Source organism: Anarrhichthys ocellatus, unplaced genomic scaffold (assembly GCF_004355925.1).
Source record: "Anarrhichthys ocellatus isolate YVR2014 unplaced genomic scaffold, GSC_Weel_1.0 scaffold15, whole genome shotgun sequence".
NCBI classification, from domain to species: Eukaryota; Metazoa; Chordata; class Actinopteri; order Perciformes; family Anarhichadidae; genus Anarrhichthys; species Anarrhichthys ocellatus.
The window spans coordinates 1396717-1417094 of NW_022280045.1; the positions used below are offsets into that span (position 1 = coordinate 1396717).

Sequence of the window (20378 nt, forward strand, 5' to 3'; positions counted from 1 at the left end):
TGACTATCATTTTTCCCCTTAAGATATATTTGCTGAATATGAATTAATGCAGCTTTTCCTAAAAAATACCAAAAGCTATATTAACATTATTTATTAAAAGACAGACAGTCCATGGTAAAGCAAGTTTACAACATGCATATGAGTATATACCTACATTTTAAAACATCTTGTGACTATTGTTTGGTATTTTTTTTTTTTTTTTCACCAGATGTGTGTGTGTGTGTGTGGTACTTCTGTTAAGATGATACTGGGATGCTTAGTGGCCCTAAGTGTTGCATTGTTGTGTGTAGGCTTAGTGGTATTGGTAAGGTGCTGCCTGCTGCACCTCAATGTTTTATCCACCTGTTGGAACAGCTGATGTAGAAGGGGCGGAGTCCACGCACAATGAGCGACCGAATTGCGGAAGTGATGGGCGGCTGTGACGAGCGAGCTGGGTCAGGGCTTCACTGCCCTCAATAAGACCAGAAAGTAGATGAGTTTGCTTTCAAAATAAAAGCCTGAAACTCCTGACTGCCAAATAACGCCGCATGGATTAGGAGAGACAGCGAGATCCTTCTTGCGGCACCTCTGCGGCACCTCTGCGGCAGTCTGTGGCACTTCAGCGGCAAGCGTCAGCTGTGGCAGGCGAGCGGTACTAGTTCGGCACCCGTCAAGAAGCGGCGGAGCCACATTTCCTGAGACATTTCCTGAGAACACACGTTGTTACAACAGGTCAGCTTCCGTAAATCAGTTTTATGATTTTAGTTGAGTCACCGGAGCCACCCGTTCTCTGTATGCATCCTTAGAGTAAGTACGTTGTACTTTTTTGTTTCTCATTCATTTTATTTAAGTATGATTTGCTGGTTTTGCAACAAAAGGGAAAATAATACTCTTTCCAAATTATTACTTTTATAGTCATTTACAACAATCGGCTAAAATAATGAATTATCCGTTTTATTATCATTTAAAAGTGTGTGTGTATATATATATAAAAATTAAAACCTATAAAATGTCCAATCCAAAAATATGTATGTCAGTAGGTGCCACAAGCTGCCAGAGGGTGCCAGAGTTCCCCCCTGGTCCGTGTATGTTTTGATAGTCTGTTTTATGGTTTATTTGTTTTTTTCTTTTGAAGAGCAACGCAAAGTAAAACAGGTAGTCCGGAAGTGAGAATATGTCAAAATAATAGTGAAGGTAATAGAATGATCGTATGCAAGAAAATGGTAACCAGGGTAACACTGGAAGAAAAATAAATAAATATGAATAAGTAAACGTGGGCTGATGGGAGTATGTTAACAATAGTTGACTACATGCGATTTAATATTAATTTATCCATGTACACAGCAAGAATCAAGTTTTCGATTAATCTGTGGATTGTTTGTTGCAATACAGTTTGTAATATAGTTTAATCAAAGTCATTGTGTGTGCAGAGTTGTTGCTATTTATTCTTCCACCGTATTGTGCTGCTGTTTGAGTGAACGCAGAGCATAGCCTGCAAAAGGAGACGCAGATTAAGAGTGTTTACCATTTCTACCACTAGATGGCAGTATACGTGTATTTAAACCATAGATTTGTTATATTTACCTGCGTCTTTGTTAATTGTGTTATTGATACAGATGTATTTAATGCAGGTTATTTCATCTGATATTTGATGTTGATGGTTAATTTGCAACCTAGTTGTATACATCATGTATTTACTTGTTATTTTTATGTAATAGAAAAGTGAGCATGTGTAGTTCATGAAGCAATAAATAATGACAATTGAAAAATAAAGAGACGTTTGGTTCATTCTTTTCAAACACTAAGCCTAATTTACCTACTTCATTGATTTAATTGTCACACTTAAATCCTGAATTGACTGGTGAAACAGAAGAAGTTAAAAGGCCAAGATGAGAAGATATACAGTTGTGTGAAAGTGTTTGCCCCCTTCCTGATTTCTTATTTGTTTGCATGTTTGTCACACTTAAATGTTTCAGATCATCAAACAAATTTAAATATTAGACAAAGATAACACAAGTAAACACAAAATGCATTTTTTAAATGAAGGTTTTTATTATTAAGGGGGAAAAAAAATCCAAACCTACATGGCCCTGTGTGAAAAAGTGATTGCCCCCTAAACCTAATAACTGGTTGGGCCACCCTTAGCAGCAACAACTGCAATCGAGCGTTTGCGATAACTGGCAATGAGTCTTTTACAGCGCTGTAGAGGAATTTTGGCCCACTCATCTTTGCAGAATTGTTGTAATTCAGCCACATTGGAGGGTTTTCGAGCATGAACCGCCTTTTTAAGGTCATGCCACAGCATCTCAATTGGATTCAGGTCGGGACTTTGACTAGGCCACTCCAAAGTCTTCATTTTGTTTTTCTTAAGCCATTCAGAGGTGGACTTGCTGGTGTGTTTTGAATCATTGTCCTACTGCAGAACCCAAGTGCGCTTCAGCTTGAGGTCACGAACAGATGGCCGGACATTCTCCTTCAGGATTTTTTGGTAGACAGCAGAATTCATGGTTCCATTTACCACAGCAAGTCTTCCAGGTCCTGAAGCAGCAAAACAGCCCCAGACCATCACACTACCACCACCATATTTTACTGTTGGTATGATGTTCCTTTTCTGAAATGCCGTGCTACCTTTACGCCAGATGTAATGGGACATGCACCTTCCAAAAAGTTCAACTTTTGTCTCGTCAGTCCACAGAGTATTTTCCCAAAAGTCTTGGGGATCATCAAGATGTTTTCTGGCAAAACTGAGACGAGCCTTTATGTTCTTTTTGCTCAGCAGTGGTTTTCGTCTTGGAACTCTGCCATGGCACTCTCTGGCACTCTCTGGCACCCTGCGGCACTCTCTGGCACTCTCTGGCAGCTTGTGGCACCTACTGACATACATATACATATAAGCAGAGGAAGAGTGAAGATATTTTCAGACATATATTTTTGGATTGGACATTTTATGGGTTTTAATTTTAAATTTAATTTTTTTTTTATATATATATACTTTTAAATGATAATAAAACGGATGATTTATTTTCATTATTTTAGCTGATTGTTGTAAATGACTGTAAAAGTAATAATTTGGAAAGAGTATTATTTTCCCTTTTGTTGCAAAACCAGCAAAATCATACTTAAATAAAATGAATGAGAAACAAAAAAGTACAACATACTTACTCTAAGGATGCATACAGAGAACGGGTGGCTCCGGTGACTCAACTAAAATCATAAAACTGATTTATGGAAGCTGACCTGTTGTAACAACGTGTGTTCTCAGGAAATGTGGCTCCGCCCCCTCAGCTCCGCCGCTTCTTGACGGGTGCCGAACTAGTACCGCTCGCCTGCCACAGTTGACGCTTGCCGCTGAAGTGCCACAGACTGCCGCGGAGTGCCGCAGAGTGCGACAGAGTGCCACTGAGGTGCCAGTGCCACAAGAAGGATCTCGGCCCTGCACTGGATTAGACGTTTTGGCTGGTTCAAGCCAGAACTTCTAATTCATGCAGCCTAGGTCACATATTTAATGGCTTATGTTTATATAATTACGAAGGCTCACAACAGCACACATAAAGGACTACATGTGAGAGTTGGGTAACATTTATGTCTAGAACCACCACAACCAAACAATTTCCAAATGCAGGGTAAAACTACTGACACGCAGTAAGCCTCAGGCTGTCCGGGGCATTTGCACATTTTGCCAGTCTGTCCAGTCAATCCAGTCTGTGTTCTACTTGGTGATTTGTTGTCACAGATTTTTTTTTTGTCACTAGTATGTGTCAGCAGCGCAATTCAAAAGCTACTCTGTTAAAGTTAGTTAGGAACACTTTTCACCTCCCTTCAAGAATTGTAAGGAACCTTTTCATCAAAAGGCCACTTGCACTTTGAAGGGAATAATTGGGATATGTGTACTTTAAATATATTTAAGTTATATAATAAATGTTTACAGGAGGATGCTACTTGACCTGGGCATGACGACTGCCACATGTATTTATCCAAGGTAGTCTTCAATGACTATTTGTACTGGAACACTTTTCTACACTGGTAGACCTAATTCTTCTGTCCATCTGCAGATGAAGGCCATGTGATGCAGTTGAAAGGCCTGGAAAAGCTAGCCAGTGAACCTCTAGTTCTTTTTTTTTTTTTTTATGTTCTTGCCAAGTTACTGTAGTAATAAGCCCTATTTTCATACTATGACAGGTCTGCTGTAAAAAAAAGTCCTATTCCCAGCAGTGAAGAGAATTGAAAGCAGCCTTCAGATCATTGTATAGGTAAATTGATATGAAGTAACATATTTAAACAGTTAAATTAATACAATTTGGATACAAAAGTATATAGTATTTTTGTATCAAGCCAGACATTTTGCAGCTGAAGTTGTGCTGGGGGAATTTACATTCATGACCTCAATATTTCTGATGCCCTGGTAATGACCCTGGCTCTTTTCCAATGCGGTTTTTTTTTCAAGTAATCTCATGCCATTGAGGCAGCTACAACACACTACAATGCCCTAGTACTTACCTACATCGTTATTGGCACCTGTTTGTCCTGCTATGTCTGAATGCCTTGTAGGAAAAGGGACTGTTAACAGAGTTTCTTTCTGAGAATGACACATCAAATCGTGTATAATGCCCTCTCCAGTCAAATCCCTTCACTTTTGTTTGATTTCAATGTCTAGATATATTTCTAATAACATTCCGAATACGATATTCATCAAATATGTTTTATTTTGAAAGTTGTGACAGGAAGTCGTGTGATTATGTTTTTGGATCCATTGACACTATATGGATACACAGTATTTGGGATTCCAGCCAACTGACTGCTGCCGTGTATTGGAGGGGGTTCGGTTGAACCGGTTTACTTTTTTAAATACTGGCGACTCTCCGTGCAGTGTAGAGGTACGTTGTTATTGTGGAGCTGCAGCCGTTCACATGAACAGACTGCCATGCTAGCTCCGCTAGCTCTGTCGCTCGACAGTCCCTCACTGAGCAGGCTTGACAGCATCTGCAAGGTTAGCTCTATGCGGTCACTCGGCTAGCCTCTGACCGGCATCATCGAGCGTCATGCTAACTTAAATATACGTGTTAATGTATTCTCACCACGTAAATTAGTCATTTAGAGGTAGAACAATGATTGTAAGGAGTGACTGACGCTGTGTGCAACAATATGTCACCAGGAGCGACAGTCGAGTTTACCACACTTGAAACGTAGTTGAAGTAGTTTGAGCAGTTTAAAAAAAAATACACGCTTAAGTTGTGTGTTGTAGTGACAGCACAGCTCTAAAGATGAAGTGTAGTTATTATAGTGTAGTAACAGCTTTGTCATTACCGTAACGTCACACACCTGGGGGGCTTTTCAGTACCAGGAAGTGGAATTGAACAGTGCAACTCTGCATAGTAAAGTAGTTTGTTTTAATTATTCTGCTAACATATTTTTTGTAATTTAATATGTCCATGACACCACATGCACACATACCAACACACATACATCCTCCCATCTACTCTCTCACACACACGCACGCGCGCACGCACACAGCCATGTCTCCATCAGTACCCCTGCAGGAGATGATCCGGGCCATCAGGTCAGCGAGGACGCAGTGTGAGGAGCGAGGTGTCATCCAGAGGGAGTGCGCGGCCATCCGGGCGCAGTTCAGACAAGCGGACAACGGGGGGCGATCGCACAACCTGGCCAAGCTGCTCTATGTGCACATGTTGGGCTACCCCGCTCACTTTGGTCAGGTGAGGGGCTTTCGCTAATGCCCGTCATGGGTTTGCTTGTGTTAAGGGGGGTCAGCAGGGGTGAGGAAACCATCACGCAGCTGGAGGGTCTGGGTCTCAAGTCTTCGCTGAGTGGACCAGTCCCAGTGTGCAACCACTATGTCCTGAGCTGTGATCCCACACGGACATTATATATGTGTGAGTGCGTGATGGAGCTGGGCACACATAGAGAGGCAGCACATTGTGGCATTACATGCTGACTATAATAAGCTATGATGATATTAGTAATGTTACTGCTCTGTAAACTTGCACTTCTCGCTTTTTTTCAGACTTTGAATTCTGGTTAATTCCCTCAAGCAAAGTCTGCAGCATCGTAAACCCATGTCAAAATAAAAAAAAAACTGGGTCACTAAATCCCTCTCAGCTCTCAGGGCTGCTGCTCTGAAGCTGACCTCCACTCCGGCACTGGCCCCGGCCCCGGTGTTATCAGTTGTGTCAGTCTCTCGAGTCACTTGACATTTAAAGGGGATGTTGTTGCTCTTCCTACTAGATGGAGTGTGTTCGGATGATAGCCAGCCCTCGCTACAGCGAGAAGCGTGTGGGATACCTCGGAGCAATGATGCTGCTGGATGAGAAGCAGGATGCCAGCTTGCTCATCACCAACTCCATCAAGAAGTAAGGAAAACACGTTTAAAAATAACTAGTAGTTACATTTTCGGAAAAGGTTTTATTTTAACCTCCGTATTTAGCGTTCATATACAATTAAAGGGGAACCCCAGTGTGTCTTGTAAATTGCCTCAAGTGATGTCACGTGAGTCAGCGTTTGTTGTGGCGGAAAGGCTACAAGTTTGAAAATGAAAAAAAAAAAGTGAGGTCGCTGAGCTAGAAGCTCGAGGCTACAGTAGCAGCTACTGACATAACACACCTGAATCTCCAACCAAACTATTGGTGGTTGAGTTGCATTGTGGGTAATGTAGGTGCCAGGTTTTGACAAGGGAGAAGAGTGCATGCAATTAAAAAAGACGATATCTCTGGTTCTGCTGCATTGATTAAAAAACTGTTCATCTTATATTGCTATCGAAGTACAATGCAAAATAGCTGGTGGAGCGCTCGTTTAATAATCATTTAATAAATGGCTTATAATGCATTAAAATAGAGTTGTTGTCAAAAAAAGGAAACTTTTACGCATTCATTAACATGTCAAGATTTTTAACTCCTCACATAAAGCATCTGCTGCAGGTGTATAACCAATAATGAACGTTGGATAACACAGTATAACATAGCTGTAATCATATACGATATAATCATTTATCAAGCATGCATTATCTCTGTTTACACCAGTTATGGACGCTTCAAGTGAGGAGTTATAGTTGTTGACAAGTAAACACTTAAAATAGCCTTATATCGTCATACTATACCATACAGTGTAGTAGCATATTATAAGCCGTTTATATACATCTTATAAATGCTAAATGAGGGGGTTAAATAACTTGTTAGCAAGTGTTCCGTGGTATGTGTTTAATTCTGTAAGACTACTAGTAAACGAACAAGGACTGGTGTTCTGAGTAAGTCAGATAGTGTACAGAGAGGAGGATGTTTCTTGTATGATTTCAGTCCAACATTCTTGCTCTCACCGTCGTCCTTTCTGTGTTTTTCTCCCTTGCGTGTGTGTTTTCCAGTGACCTAGCCCACAGCAACCAGTATGTGCAGTCTCTGGCTCTGTGCACGCTGGCCTGTATGGGCTCAGCTGAGATGTGCAGAGATCTGGCACCAGAGATCGACCGGCTGCTCCGAGCATCCAACTCCTACATCAAGAAGAAGGTGGGGACCTCACAGCTAGTTTTAGTTTGTTTCTCCAGTAGGCTGTAACAATATTCACATTACTACTATGAACTACTCCTCGCTCACATCACCTCACGTCACCACCACTAAGATAAAGGCAGACTAGTCGGCGTGATGACGTTTAGTGTGTTAGACACAGACCTTATTTCAGGCATCGAACCAAAAGCTCATTCTGAAAGACTTTGAGACGAGGGAACCGAAAATGTCAAAATGCTGACTACAGAGAAATAAAACACTTTTCTTACTTATCGCTCTCCATTTAGCGACTGCCTTCTGCTGTGTGCTCCCTCAATACTGTACTAATTAAAAACAAATCTTGTCCCCATTAGTTAGTTAGACACAAAGAACTTGTTCCAGGTTGAAAAACACCAAAGTTACCCTTTAATACAATGTAAGAAGAATTTATTTTTGTATTTAAGAGGCAATGTTGGGCCTCTTCTCTCAGAAACAATATGACCTAAACATAGTTTAAGTCCTGCTCATTTCTAGTGTTGGGGATGATGTTCATCCAGTTTAAAACAGTTGTTAACCACACATTTGAATCTTTCATCAGCAGGAGAAACTCTCAATGTACTAATGATGTAACGGTGCTGATGAAGTGCTCCGCTCTTCTTCCAGGCTGCTCTCTGTGCTGTTCACATCGTGAGAAAAGTCCACGAGCTGGGGGAGCTTTTTGCGCCCGCCGCTCGCTCGCTCCTCTCTGAGAAGAACCACGGTGAGTGGATCTAAATGACTCTCACCTTGGAGCTTTCCTCTCAAACACTGTTTTCCAACCATTACTCCCATTTCTCCCCAGGTGTGTTGCACGGTGCCGTGGTGCTCATCATTGAGCTGTGTGAGCGCAATCCAGAAACACTGGAGCGGTTCAGAAAGGTAAGATGGACACACACACACACACACACATCTGATGAGTTCGGTATCTCTCCGGGTATGCTGTCATGTGTTTGCGTGATGTATTTACAGACGGTACCGGATCTGGTTCAGATCATGAAAGGTCTGGTCCTGTCGGGTTATTCTCCAGAACACGACGTGTCAGGAATCAGCGATCCCTTCCTGCAGGTCAGTCTGGACTCGTGGGATCGTTTTGCAGCATCATATCTCTCGATTTAATTAGGTTAATTAAGTTAAATGGGTACTTCACATTGATTATAGAGCAAAAGCACTTCAATAACATTGGAGACGTCTTATCTGTTGTAATAAATCATTGTCACTCTCCTCTCTTAATGGCTCAGATTCAGTCTTAAATAAGTACAGACTGCTAATAAATAGTTTATATTGTTCTTACTTTCAGTTTCTTTCTTTCTCTCACACACACACACACACAGACGTATCTCCCTTCCAGCCGTTTTCGCTGATGCCGTGCACCAAAGTAACTTGTAGTCCGTCTGTTCCCTCTCTCCGGTCTCTGTCCTCAGGTGCGCATCTTGAGACTGCTGAGAATCCTCGGCCGCAACAACGAAGGAGCCAGTGACGCAATGAACGACCTGCTAGCCCAGGTACAATGTTCACCTTCAGAAATAGTGAAAATGTATCTTTTTTGTAATTTTTACATTTCTACCCAATCCCACACTCAGTTTTTTCTTTTTTTATTCCAAACAAACACTTCCTGTGTGCGAGAGTGTCTTCCTCTGTAAAGATTTACCCCAAACTGAGTGTTAAAATCAGCAAATTTAAGAGCTTGAATCGCTTCTGTCGAAGCAAAAAATATTCTTTATTCAAAAACAAACTGTCACAGATCTTTGGTACCTGTTACAAATACATGCATGCATGTGTGTTTGACTTGCCGTACAGGTGGCGACCAACACTGACAGCACTAAGACTGTGGGCAACGCGGTGCTGTATGAGACTGTTCTCACCGTGCTGGACATCAAGTCAGAGAGCGGCCTCAGGGTGAGAGACTAGCAGCACTCCTCACCGTGTTTAACTGCCTTCATACACAGGGATGTGTTGTGTTACCTAATTACTGTATGAATGCATACAAAACATACGCTTCATTTCACTTGCGCTCCAGGTTCTGGCTGTGAACATCCTGGGAAGATTCCTCCTGAACAACGACAGGAACATTCGGTTAGTGTTGCTTTCCTTCCTCCTCCACATTCCCGCGTCTCGTTCTCTTGTCACCTCTTCCCTGTCCTTCCCTCCTTCCTCTCAGCCTCATTTGACCTCCCCCCCCCCCATTCCACAAGGCCAACGGCAAACTCATTGCAGCCAGAGAGAGAAACCTCCCAACAGGCTGCTGTCAGTCTGAGCCCACTAATCACTTTCCCCGGAGTCATTCCCCCAGAGCCACAACAGAAGGCCGCTGTTTTGTCTGTTCATGCTGATCTCTCAATTTTGGGGCCCTGTCATTTTATCATCAGACAGTGTGGAGACGTGTTACAGGTTCTTTTTGGGGTTTTGTTATGCTCTTCTTGTTTTTGGAATAGGGGTTGTGTGGACAGGTGAGCCTGTGTGTTTTACCTGCAGGGCCCCTGAGTCTCTCTGTGGCCGTGTGACAGTAATAGGATGGCTTTTATTCCTGCGGGACCTGCCTGGATAGATAACGTGTCTCCTGTGCATACATGAATATTTGAACAGTCCGTGGGACATTTCAAGTGGAAAGATGAATTATTGATCTCGCCGAGTTGAAAAAGTGAAGTTTACACAGCGCCCCGACAGTTGCTCTTGATTGTTAGCCGACGGTCAGAAATCATTTTGTGAAAGCTTTTTATTTGTTGAATATTTTCTGCTACACTGCTCTTCAACCATAATGCAGTATGAAGCTGAAAACATGACACCTTTTCATATCTGGCTGTTCTATATTTGTGTCCAGCTACATTGCCATGACGTCTCTTCAAAAGATCGTTGGGACGGACCACAATGCAGTGCAGCGCCACCGGGGAACCATAGTGGACTGCCTGAAGGACCAGGACGCGTCCGTCAAGCGGTAACTTTCAGCCGTTACGTCACAGATGTTCAGTGGACTTGACACTCGTGCTTTTCCAAAGTCACCCCCTAATTTGTGTTTTTTCAAATGTTTTGTTCAAATGGGATCAGTTAGTTTCGAAGTGGGAATCAATTAATCTTCCTAAATGTAGGAAAGCTCTCTAGAAGTATGTAACAGAATAGCTTTACACCGTGAGCATCCCAGTGATTTCCAGCTCCACTAATGAGGAGAATAGAGCAATACCTAATTGATCCCTGTGGGTAGCTTCTCCTCACATGATCATCAGGAAGTTCAAATACCAGACGGCAACCTGTGGCCACTAACAGGTCAGTGTGTTGCTCAACAGCACGTCAGCAGAGTGGGTTCTATTGACATGGGAGTGTCTTCCTGCTCCAACAGCACGACATTGTGGATGCAGAGGGATTGAACATTTTCTGTACCTGCTGAACTGCACCGCTACGTCCGGTCAGTCGAGAGCACGCTGGCCTCGGCTGCGTCGACACAGAAGGAGCAGCAGTCTAAATTTAGATTTTTAATTAAGAGAGAAACGGCACCAGACTCTCGTTTTTTAAAGGGCCGGTACGTAGGCTGCATACAGACTGACCGACGTTTAATCCTCTCCAGCCGCTCGTTGGAGCTCTCCCTGGCGCTGGTGTCGGCCTCCAACATCCGCTCCATGATGAAGGAGCTGCTCCTCTTCCTCTCCTCCTGCCCCCCTGAGCTCAGGTCGCATGCTGCCAGCGGCATCTTCAACGCCGCAGAGAGGTGAGTGACACGGCAACACGCACGGACACCCACGCACGCATGGGAGCACACGCACACTCATGTGCATGTGAATACACTTAATGTGACGCAGCTGTTGAAGTGTTTAGGCTGTAAGTAAAACAAAAAAGAAGAAAAGTCTCTGTGCTTCTGTATATGTGTGGCTTCATGTCCCACTCTGTGTCTGTCTCCGCTCTCTACGACGGCCCTGTCTCTTTAAGTGGCTCTGAGACGATGAATAGTCTTTTGTGTTTCTGCTCTACACACTCTACCTCTTGATGCACTTCGTTTCTGTGGATGGATTTGCAGATCGATTTGTGTGTGTGTGTGTGTCTGACTCAACCTCAAGCACCACTGAGAGTGTGTGTGTGTGTGTGTGTCTCTCTGTCTCTGTCAGGTATGCTCCCTCCCAGCGCTGGCACATTGACACCATGCTGCATGTCCTCATCACGGTAAATACAGCCCGAGCCACTCTCTCACATGGGTTTCTCTCACTCACGACTCATTTTTAGGTCGTCCACTGCCGTGGACGAGGGGCCACGTGTATGCTGTGGGATACTAAATATACATTTATGTAAACAATACATTTAGCAGTAAACAGTGTGTTGGTCCTCTGTACAAACTTTCATACGTTCAGCCCCAGCTCCTGAACAGGCCATTAATCCTGTACTAATGCTCCTCCATTTGTACTTTTCATTTTGTGCTCCATTTGGGAAAGGGAATAAATGACATTGGTGTAAAAGCTAATGCTAAAGCTAATCCTTTTGCACTGTTCTATCTGAAAAGGTTGGAGTGTACAGAAAGGGTAATGGTGGAGACGTGGCGTGAATGAAAGCTTGAACTCTATCGGTTAATGTCCTTTATAATGTAAACAAACTGGGATGGAAGTCTCCAAGTGAGGTCATTGTGTCTGGGAGGGAATGTAGGGCGACCCAAATACATGGGCCAGCTGTCTCGCTAATGGAGTTTGGGGTGTGTGTTTGTGTGTTTGTGTGTTTGTGTGTGTGTGTGTGTGTGTGACACACACTGTTGCTCTTCCAGGCAGGGGGCGACGTGAGAGACGAGACGGTGCCCAACTTGATCCAGCTCATCACCAACGCCTCAGAGCTGCACTGTTACACCGTCCACAAGCTCTACCGCGCTCTGGTCTCGGACATCTCTCAGGTGTGTGTGTGTGTGTGTGTGCGTGTGTCTGTCTGTCTGTCTGGGCATTTCCTGCTCTTAAAGAAACACTTCATAGTTTTAGGCCGATTGTTTTGTTGGTCAGCTTACTCATTCAGTGAATTAAAACAACATAATCCATAACATCTGTCTCTGGGTTTCTCCCTGCTGATCCCTTATCAAACAACAAACAACGATAAAGTGAGATTAGATTCGTCATAGAAAGATTACTGTAAAAGGTTATTTTATATTTTAGTACCTCAGTTCATTGAAGTGCCATTTAAGTAGCATAAATACAAGAATGCAGTTCTGTTTTCAAGCAAATTAAAACAAATGCAACCACAGGAAACAGAATTGTTGGTTGGAAGAACAAACTTGACCTCACTAGTAACCTTGCCAACAAACTTCACACTTCAGAGAAGAAAAGCTACCAATGAAACGTGAAGAACGTGCAGAGCTCAGACTCTCATGTTTCCTGCCTTTGACCGCATCTCGGATCCAAAAGATATCTTTTGTCAATAAGACAATCAAAGTTATGTTTAGAACGTGATGCTACAACTGGTCTGAGATCAGCGCGGCAAGATGTGAATCAATGTCACAGTTAAGCTAGACAAAAAGGACGATTACAATTTTGCATAACATCTTAACATTTATTTTGAGTTTTTAGACAGAAGTCCCTTTGGTTAATATCCATTCTTGTGTAAATATCAGAGGGGTATTGAAGATCATTTTTTAACGCAACACAATATGCAAAGCACGAGAGATGTTCACACGTTTTCATTGGAAGAAATGTCTGTGCCAGTGTGGAAGCAGGCAGAGCTGGTCTGAGAATAATAGCAAGGCTCTCAGTTTAAAATCGGCTGATGCAGCCAGGTTTATTTTTGGAACCAAGTCGGATGAGCAGCCATGTACTCCTCTGCAGTGTGGTGCAGTTTCCCGTCTTCCACCACAAAGAGAATGTGACTCTGATGTTTCAAACTGCTATGCTGACCAGCAAGCCAATGCCCCCCAAAAGTGAAAGCATTACTTTCTGAAAATGTTCTTTCCACAATGTGTGTTTTGTGGATACGTAGTTGTGTGAGTGTAACATTTTGTGTGTGTGCAGCAATCGCTGGTGCAGGTGGCGTGCTGGTGTATCGGAGAGTATGGAGACCTGCTGCTGAGAGGAGACTGTCAGGAGACCGAGCCTGTTCAGGTACCCACACAGCTCTATAGAATCAGACAAAACCAGTAGTAGTGCTCAGGTAGGACTCAAAGAAACACTTCTCAGGTCCTCTCAAATCCTCTTCATCATTCAGCAGAGGCTACAACGTGCCATTTGTATCCCTAGTTCTGGTTTTATCTTGAAAAAAAAGAGATGTCATCTTTCAGACCCTGTAGTGACGGCGTCTCTTCATCAGGTCACCGAGGACGACGCCCTGGACGCCTTGGAAACGGTCCTGCAGTCGCACATGTCGTCGCCGGTGACCAGAGGCTTTGCTCTCACCGCCACCATGAAACTGAGCACGCGGATCACGGACAACGTGGAGTAAGAAACACAGGAACAGGCCGTTGTGGCCGGTTTAAAGTCTGACGGATTTATTTGATTTATTTGGTGTATAACTCGTATAGTTGTCAGCACCGGTTTAAGTTTAGGACTGAGGATTGGACAAAGAGCTTCAAGGGTCTAACACACGGTCACAGTCCGAGTTGCAGTAATGTCTCAGTAGTCCTCTAACTGCTTGTCTTCTTCACTTCACCCCTGCCAGTCGCATCAGAAGCATCGTCAGCATCTACGGCAGCTGTATAGATGTGGAGCTCCAGCAGAGGGCAGTTGAATACAATGCTCTGTTCAAAAAATATGACCACATGAGGTATGCAATGAAGAAGTCAATACTATGTTTCTGTTGTTTTTTCCCCCTGGAAAACTAGAAGTAGAACTATTTTCTTCTACATTGCGTTTACAGTTTTAGCGACGGTAGAAGCAGCTCTTTTCTTTCTGGCCTCAGAGAGCTGACATGTTCCCTCTCTCTGCAGGGCAGCAGTGCTGGAGAGGATGCCTGTGATCGAGAAGAACTCCCCGGGTCATACCAACGGAGAGTTCACAGGGGAGGCCATCAGGGACATCCCGACAGCCAAAATCAAGCAGGGAGAGCTGCCGCTGCTGCCGCAGCAGCCTGCTAACCAGGTACAACACATCGGCACAGATACACACATAGTGTGTCGAATGCAGTAGACCAAAGATACCAGGATGTTCTACCACATTCTGTTGCTTTTTGCAGTATGCAAGCCAGCATGCTTTTCTGGCTATTCCGACCCACGATTCAGTGCGCTGCAGATATATGAGCAAGAGGGTCGAAGTTCAAGGGGCCCTGTTATTAGGAAGTAGAATGTCCCAATGGAATGCATACTGCATGCAACAGTACATACTGCATGCAACAGTACATACTGTGTAAGTGCAGCTGCAGCTTGTACTACAAGTAAGAAAAAGTACACACCAGGCAAAATGTAGACTTTTCAACTTAAAGGCACAGAAGTTTCATCTCAAAAGCTTTTCACTGGTGTCCTTTTTCTTTTTTCTGGTTTCACGAGTATGTTTGTTGTTCAGTTAGCGTTCAGATATGGGTGCATTCAAATAACGTTCACACGGCCTTCCTGTCCTTACAAGTATTTGCTCTGAATATACGGAGCAACGTGTTCTCATGTCCTCCTCCCGTCTGTGGGTTTCTCCTCAGGTGTGTGATCTCCTGGGCCTGCTGGGCGGCTCTGAGGAGACTCTGCAGCCCAGCCCAGCACCCGGCCTGTCCATCAATGCAGCTAGCACTGCCGGAGGAGACCTCCTGGATCTGCTGGGAGGGTTAGAGCCTGCATTGCTAGCACCAGGTGTGACCCTCAGACACACACACACACACACACACACTAGTTTAGACCGAAAGGAACACCAAAGAGGAACTGATTTTGAACATGAAACTAGAGAATGCAAAGTTTGGGGGACTGGAACCAACAGATAATCTCCCTACATCTCCCCCTGTTTTGATGTTTTTTGCTTTGTTTATTTTTATTATATTGGTTTATTTAAACTAATGCACCGTTTTATAACGTCTGTTTTTCCGTAGCTCCCGCGGTGCCGGTGTATGAGAAAGGCGGCGTGACTTTGACACTAAGCTGTGAGAAACAGTCAGACACGGGCCTGACGGTCACACTGACAGCCTCCAACTCCACCGACTCAGACATCAGCAGCTTCACCCTGCAGGCTGCGGTGCCCAAGGTTTGTCTCACTTCCTGTGATAAAACACACACACATGCATGCTGCCAATGGAAGTGCCCCCCCCAGCCATCCAGACGAGCTATCAAGCTTTAAACGTTGAATTAAGACCGTCACCAGCATCAAAATGTCTGCTTGTTGCATTTTCTGTACAGCGGACACAAGTTCCACAGATGTCAGAGAGAGGACCACAACCATTTCACAGCAAACAGATGTTTCAGTTTAACAAGTGACCGTGTTAACTGGTGCCTTTTACGTCAAATGCGTCCGCGGTTGCTCATTGTAACTTGCGTAAATGGTTGGCATAGATAGTAAAACACAGATGGGTATGTATTTAAAAGTGATTGAAGGCTTTTATAAGGAACCAGGTTTCCAACATCTGCCGTCACTACGAGCAACCACGGATGCATTAGGCTGATGGTCACTCGTTAAACCGAGACACAGGCGGTGTCTATAGCTGCAAGCTATTAAATGTATTAACTACCACTGGACGGATCACAAATGCTCGTGTTCATAGCGTCCATTTCAACTAGTGATATAGACATGTGTATGTATGTGGCCACTAATTGTTGGGCCACTCGCTAACGTATTCTATTCATGCTCTAATAGCGCACAGATCTGGTTCTCTATCCATGGTGGTTCATGCCCTCACATAGCTTGACAAGCTAACCCCCCCCCTCATTGTTTACATTGTCCCCCCTCTCCCTCCTACCAGAGTGTCCAGTTACACATGAAGGCTCCCAGTGGGGACTATCTTCCTGCACGAGGCACAGCTAAGGTGATCCAGATGGTGGTCCTCAACAACCCAAACAAGGTGCGTTTGACAACACACACACACGGACACAAAACTATGATTCCCATTCGTCAGGACAATCAGGAGTGTGACCCAGCAGGGGAGAAAATAACGTTGGATCAGTTTGGAAAATTAGAACATTACAATCTTCACACTTTATCTCCAAACTGTCACATAAACTCCCACAAACCTGTTGTTGTATTTGGCAGTAACAACACCTCGTGTGTGTGTGCGCGCCATCAGCCAGTTCCTAATCTAGTCTTCTTGCTCCCAGAGCCAGTTCTACTAAATCCTCATTCCTCCTCCAGGTGAACCTGAAGATGAGGGTCCGCATATCTTACACCCGCCAAGCATCGGCCTTTCAGGACACGGTCCAGATCGACTCGTTCCCCGGACTCGATGCCGCCGGCCACTGACAGCGGACATTCCCTCACATGGGACTATGACAACAGCCTGTGGATGAGTCAGCAGGCATCGCCCCTCACTGACCACGTTTTTTTTTTCTGCTGTCACACCCTCTACACTAAAACATCCAAGCTGCTGCTTCTGAAATTCCTGATTTTGTTTTGAAGAACACTTTTCTTTCACATGAATTCATAGTTCGCCCCTCCTCTGGAGTCCAAGTGTAAATGTGACTGATGGTGTTATTTAATATGGCAAAGAGTTTGGAATGTGCCCTTATAATATACTAAAATATGAAGTAATGACTTTTCTGCCCGTAGAACTTTGTACCATCCAGGTTCTTTTTTGTTTCAACTACTACAGCTGATTGTAGTTGTTTAACTTCATGAAGATGTATTTTTACGGCCAAGTGTCCTCCCATAGCACTCGTGTTTATTCCCTTTTAAAGTGATTTCCTTTACCAGCCTCACCTTGTTGAAAAGCAGCTAATCACTTACTAATGAACCATTACTATTATGAAATGCTCTAATCCGGTACACTTGATTTTACTGGCAAACGACGGGATGTGAATTTGAGATTGATGGGTGTCGGATTTTAAACACAGCCTCATGCGTTGCATATTTTTTCCTGCCTCATTCAGCCGAACAGCTCAGAGAATCCTCCTAATTAGTTCTCCTGTGCCTTTCATCCCCTCCACCTTTGAGCTTTTTCTCATGTACAAAAAAATGTAACTAGATTTGGTTTTTATCATTACCATTCAAGCTTGCTTCTGCCTACTGTTTACAGAGGCTCCGGAGTTATTTTATTTTCTGAAGACTGTATAGCAGTACAAGATGTATATTTCAGATTTTAAGTATGTAAGCACAATTAGATGATAAATCTTTGGAACACTCTTAATACAACCCTTTGTTGTAGAAGGAAAACACTGTAAAAAAACATTTTTAGATGGAGCCGGTGTATCGCATCAGTAACGTGATGACTCGTCTCTTGATCACAGACCTGTTAAAAACACTCCAACAATGGTGCTCTAAATGGATTTTCATCTCTACCAAACTGTTTCAGATTACTACCTTCACTAAGCTGTAAAGAAAATAAGGTGTATTAAGTCAGTTACGTAAATTGTCTTACTATCTTGTTTTGCATCATTTTCTAAATTAAAAAACAAATCAGTTTTCAGAATCCTCAGCGGTGTCTTGTCTCTGTGCTCAGAGTGAGTGTGTGTGTGTGTGTATATATGGGTGCGTTAGAGGACAACGCTTCACTCAACTTCAGCATTTATTCACAAGCAAAAAGACCACAGTGTTTTTCTTCTGTACTGCATGGGAGCCTGCATCAACTGGTCAAACTCAGAAAGCCAATGTGGGTTTACAAAAAAAAAAAAAAAAAAACATCTACAAAGGAATCAGAACGTCTTTTCTTCTTCTTGTTGCCGTTGTTGGTTGATTATATTTTCTTTGCGTGGGGATTTCAGATCTCTGTGCTGAAACATGGTTAGACGGTGACGGACACCTACAGTGTTGGCCCTCGGCTGGCCCCAACGCAACAACAGCGACTCATGACAAAGAGGAGCGGCGTATGCAGGGCCTGTGCGGCGTTGAGCCGCCTCTTAGCGCCAGCACAAGATGGAGCACCGAGCCTCCCTGGATCTTGTAGTCTGCAGCCGTCTTCTCATCATTCCTGAGAGCGAGAGGGCACAAGATGGTTGAGAAAAAGAAATGGCTGAGAAACAGGAGCGTCTCGCTGTGCGACTACAGAGCGAGATAGTTCGCCTGGTAGGGGAACTCACATCTGTTTACCGCTGTAGATGAGTCTCTGTTGCTGTGGGGGGATCCCTTCCTTCTCCTCCACCCTTTCTTTAATCCGCTCCACCTTCATTCACACAAAAAAAACAAGACATTTAGAAATGATATGGCGCCTTCAGAGTCAACCCACGCTATACAAACGAGTGTGTTTTTAAATCTTATAGACATTTGTATTTCACCTTGTCTGTGGGCTCTATGTCGATCTCTATTTCCTTTCCAGTGAGAGTCTGAAACAAAACGTTCAGATGATCACATCAACACCAGCATGGTGTCTGGACCACACACACAACCTGTACGAGTACAAGTTACACAAAATTCCGTGACCCATCAGATTTTTGACCTATATTACTACTGCAAATGTTAAACATGAGGGGGGCCATTGGGGATATTTAGATAAGGATATCTCTGACAGTTAGGGATGCATCTATGAATGTTTTCACTATTGATTCATCAATACAATAGTTTTTCTATTTATAGAGTCACGTTTATTGTTAGTTTACAAAACAGGATGGAAAAAATGCGTGACACAATTTACCAGAGCCCAAAGTGACGTCGTCAAACGTCTTGTTTCGTCCGACCAAACACTAGATATACAATTTACAAGGATATAACTCCACAATGGCGAAGTTAGATTCAGAGAATGTTTTGCATTATGTGTAATAATCCCCCTCAAATGATTGATCCATTATCTTTCTGTCGATCAACATGTAGATAGTGTAAGAGATGAATGGTCCCAGCCCTGGCAGCAGCATAAAGTTGTGGGTCAGTAGTAACAGCTGTAGGGGACTAACTTATCTCGTAGTGTATCCTCAAGCGTCACAGAATCTCAAGGGGCACACATGTTGTTGTTACACCGGCCAAGGAGTTGGCTAACCTGCTTTCTGATTGCATTTAGGTTAGCATGCTATCAAATAACTTAGCTAGCTACTGAATGGCGACACGTACTAGCGTTACCCAAAGAGCGGCACGTCAAGAGACAGTTGAGCTAAAAACCAGGCCGACATTCAAAGTTTTTAAGCATAGAATGAGATTAGAATATAATAAATTACTCCCCGGTCCAAAGATAAATTGAAGTGGTCATTGGTGTTAGCGCGCTACCAAACAACAGCAGCTACGAGCCAGCGGAGAAGCGCGAGCGTGGATGAAACAATGGTCTTACCTTAACTTTGATCAGCATCTTGAATAACCGATATACTACAGTTCCAAATGATATGAAATGTTTCTGTGTACTGACGAAAACCCTTGGTATACTGGCAAATTACAACCTACTTGTCCCAGGCTGACTTGAATTTACTTCCTGTGTACACAGCTAAATCCTCCGGACGTGACGGCGTCCAACCACACGGAAAAATGGTTCCGCTCTCATATCAAATCAAATCAGCTCTTTCTAAACTCACAGCAGCTTTCATATGAACAGAAATATTTACATTCTTAACAGAAGAAAACATATGTATGCAACATCAAGCTGTAACATATATATATATGTATGCAATTATAAATAGTTTAACATTATTAAGAATATTACTCAAACGGGCCTAAAAGTATGAAAATATTTATGGCAAAACAAAAGTACACTGATTTTATATGATTGGGTCATTATAACTGATGCAGCAACATCTAAGCATTTTCATGTTGTAGTTAGTCGAGGTGGAGCTAATTTTAACTATTGTTTTATAAACTTGTTTTCTTTATGTAAAATATGAATCTGTGAAGTAAATAACAACCATTCAAAACAAATACAGTAGAGTGAACAGAAATAAAATACAAATAAATG

The 20378-nt window shown here is 43.3% G+C and overlaps 2 protein-coding genes across 2 annotated transcripts; one reads left to right on the forward strand and one right to left on the reverse strand.

Moving 5' to 3' along the window:
- Window positions 1-4717: 4717 nt before the first annotated feature.
- Window positions 4718-17987, forward strand: ap1g2 (adaptor related protein complex 1 subunit gamma 2). Its single transcript, XM_031854911.1, has 21 exons — window positions 4718-5693; window positions 6223-6347; window positions 7352-7493; window positions 8133-8229; window positions 8311-8387; window positions 8478-8573; window positions 8930-9010; window positions 9306-9404; window positions 9526-9581; window positions 10327-10440; window positions 11065-11205; window positions 11600-11654; window positions 12244-12366; window positions 13469-13558; window positions 13764-13891; window positions 14112-14216; window positions 14380-14530; window positions 15078-15225; window positions 15459-15610; window positions 16323-16421; window positions 16709-17987. Exons 1-21 carry the CDS (start codon window positions 5403-5405, stop codon window positions 16814-16816), a joined length of 2478 nt encoding a protein of 825 aa, XP_031710771.1. The 5' UTR covers window positions 4718-5402; the 3' UTR covers window positions 16817-17987.
- Window positions 17988-18064: 77 nt separating this feature from the next.
- On the reverse strand, window positions 18065-19918 carry nedd8l (NEDD8 ubiquitin like modifier, like). The gene is made up of 4 exons (XM_031854913.1): window positions 19764-19918; window positions 18784-18831; window positions 18589-18671; window positions 18065-18479 (listed from the first exon to the last, which is right to left on the reverse strand). Exons 1-4 carry the CDS (start codon window positions 19779-19781, stop codon window positions 18356-18358), a joined length of 273 nt encoding a protein of 90 aa, XP_031710773.1. The 5' UTR covers window positions 19782-19918; the 3' UTR covers window positions 18065-18355.
- Between the last annotated feature and the right edge of the window lie 460 nt (window positions 19919-20378).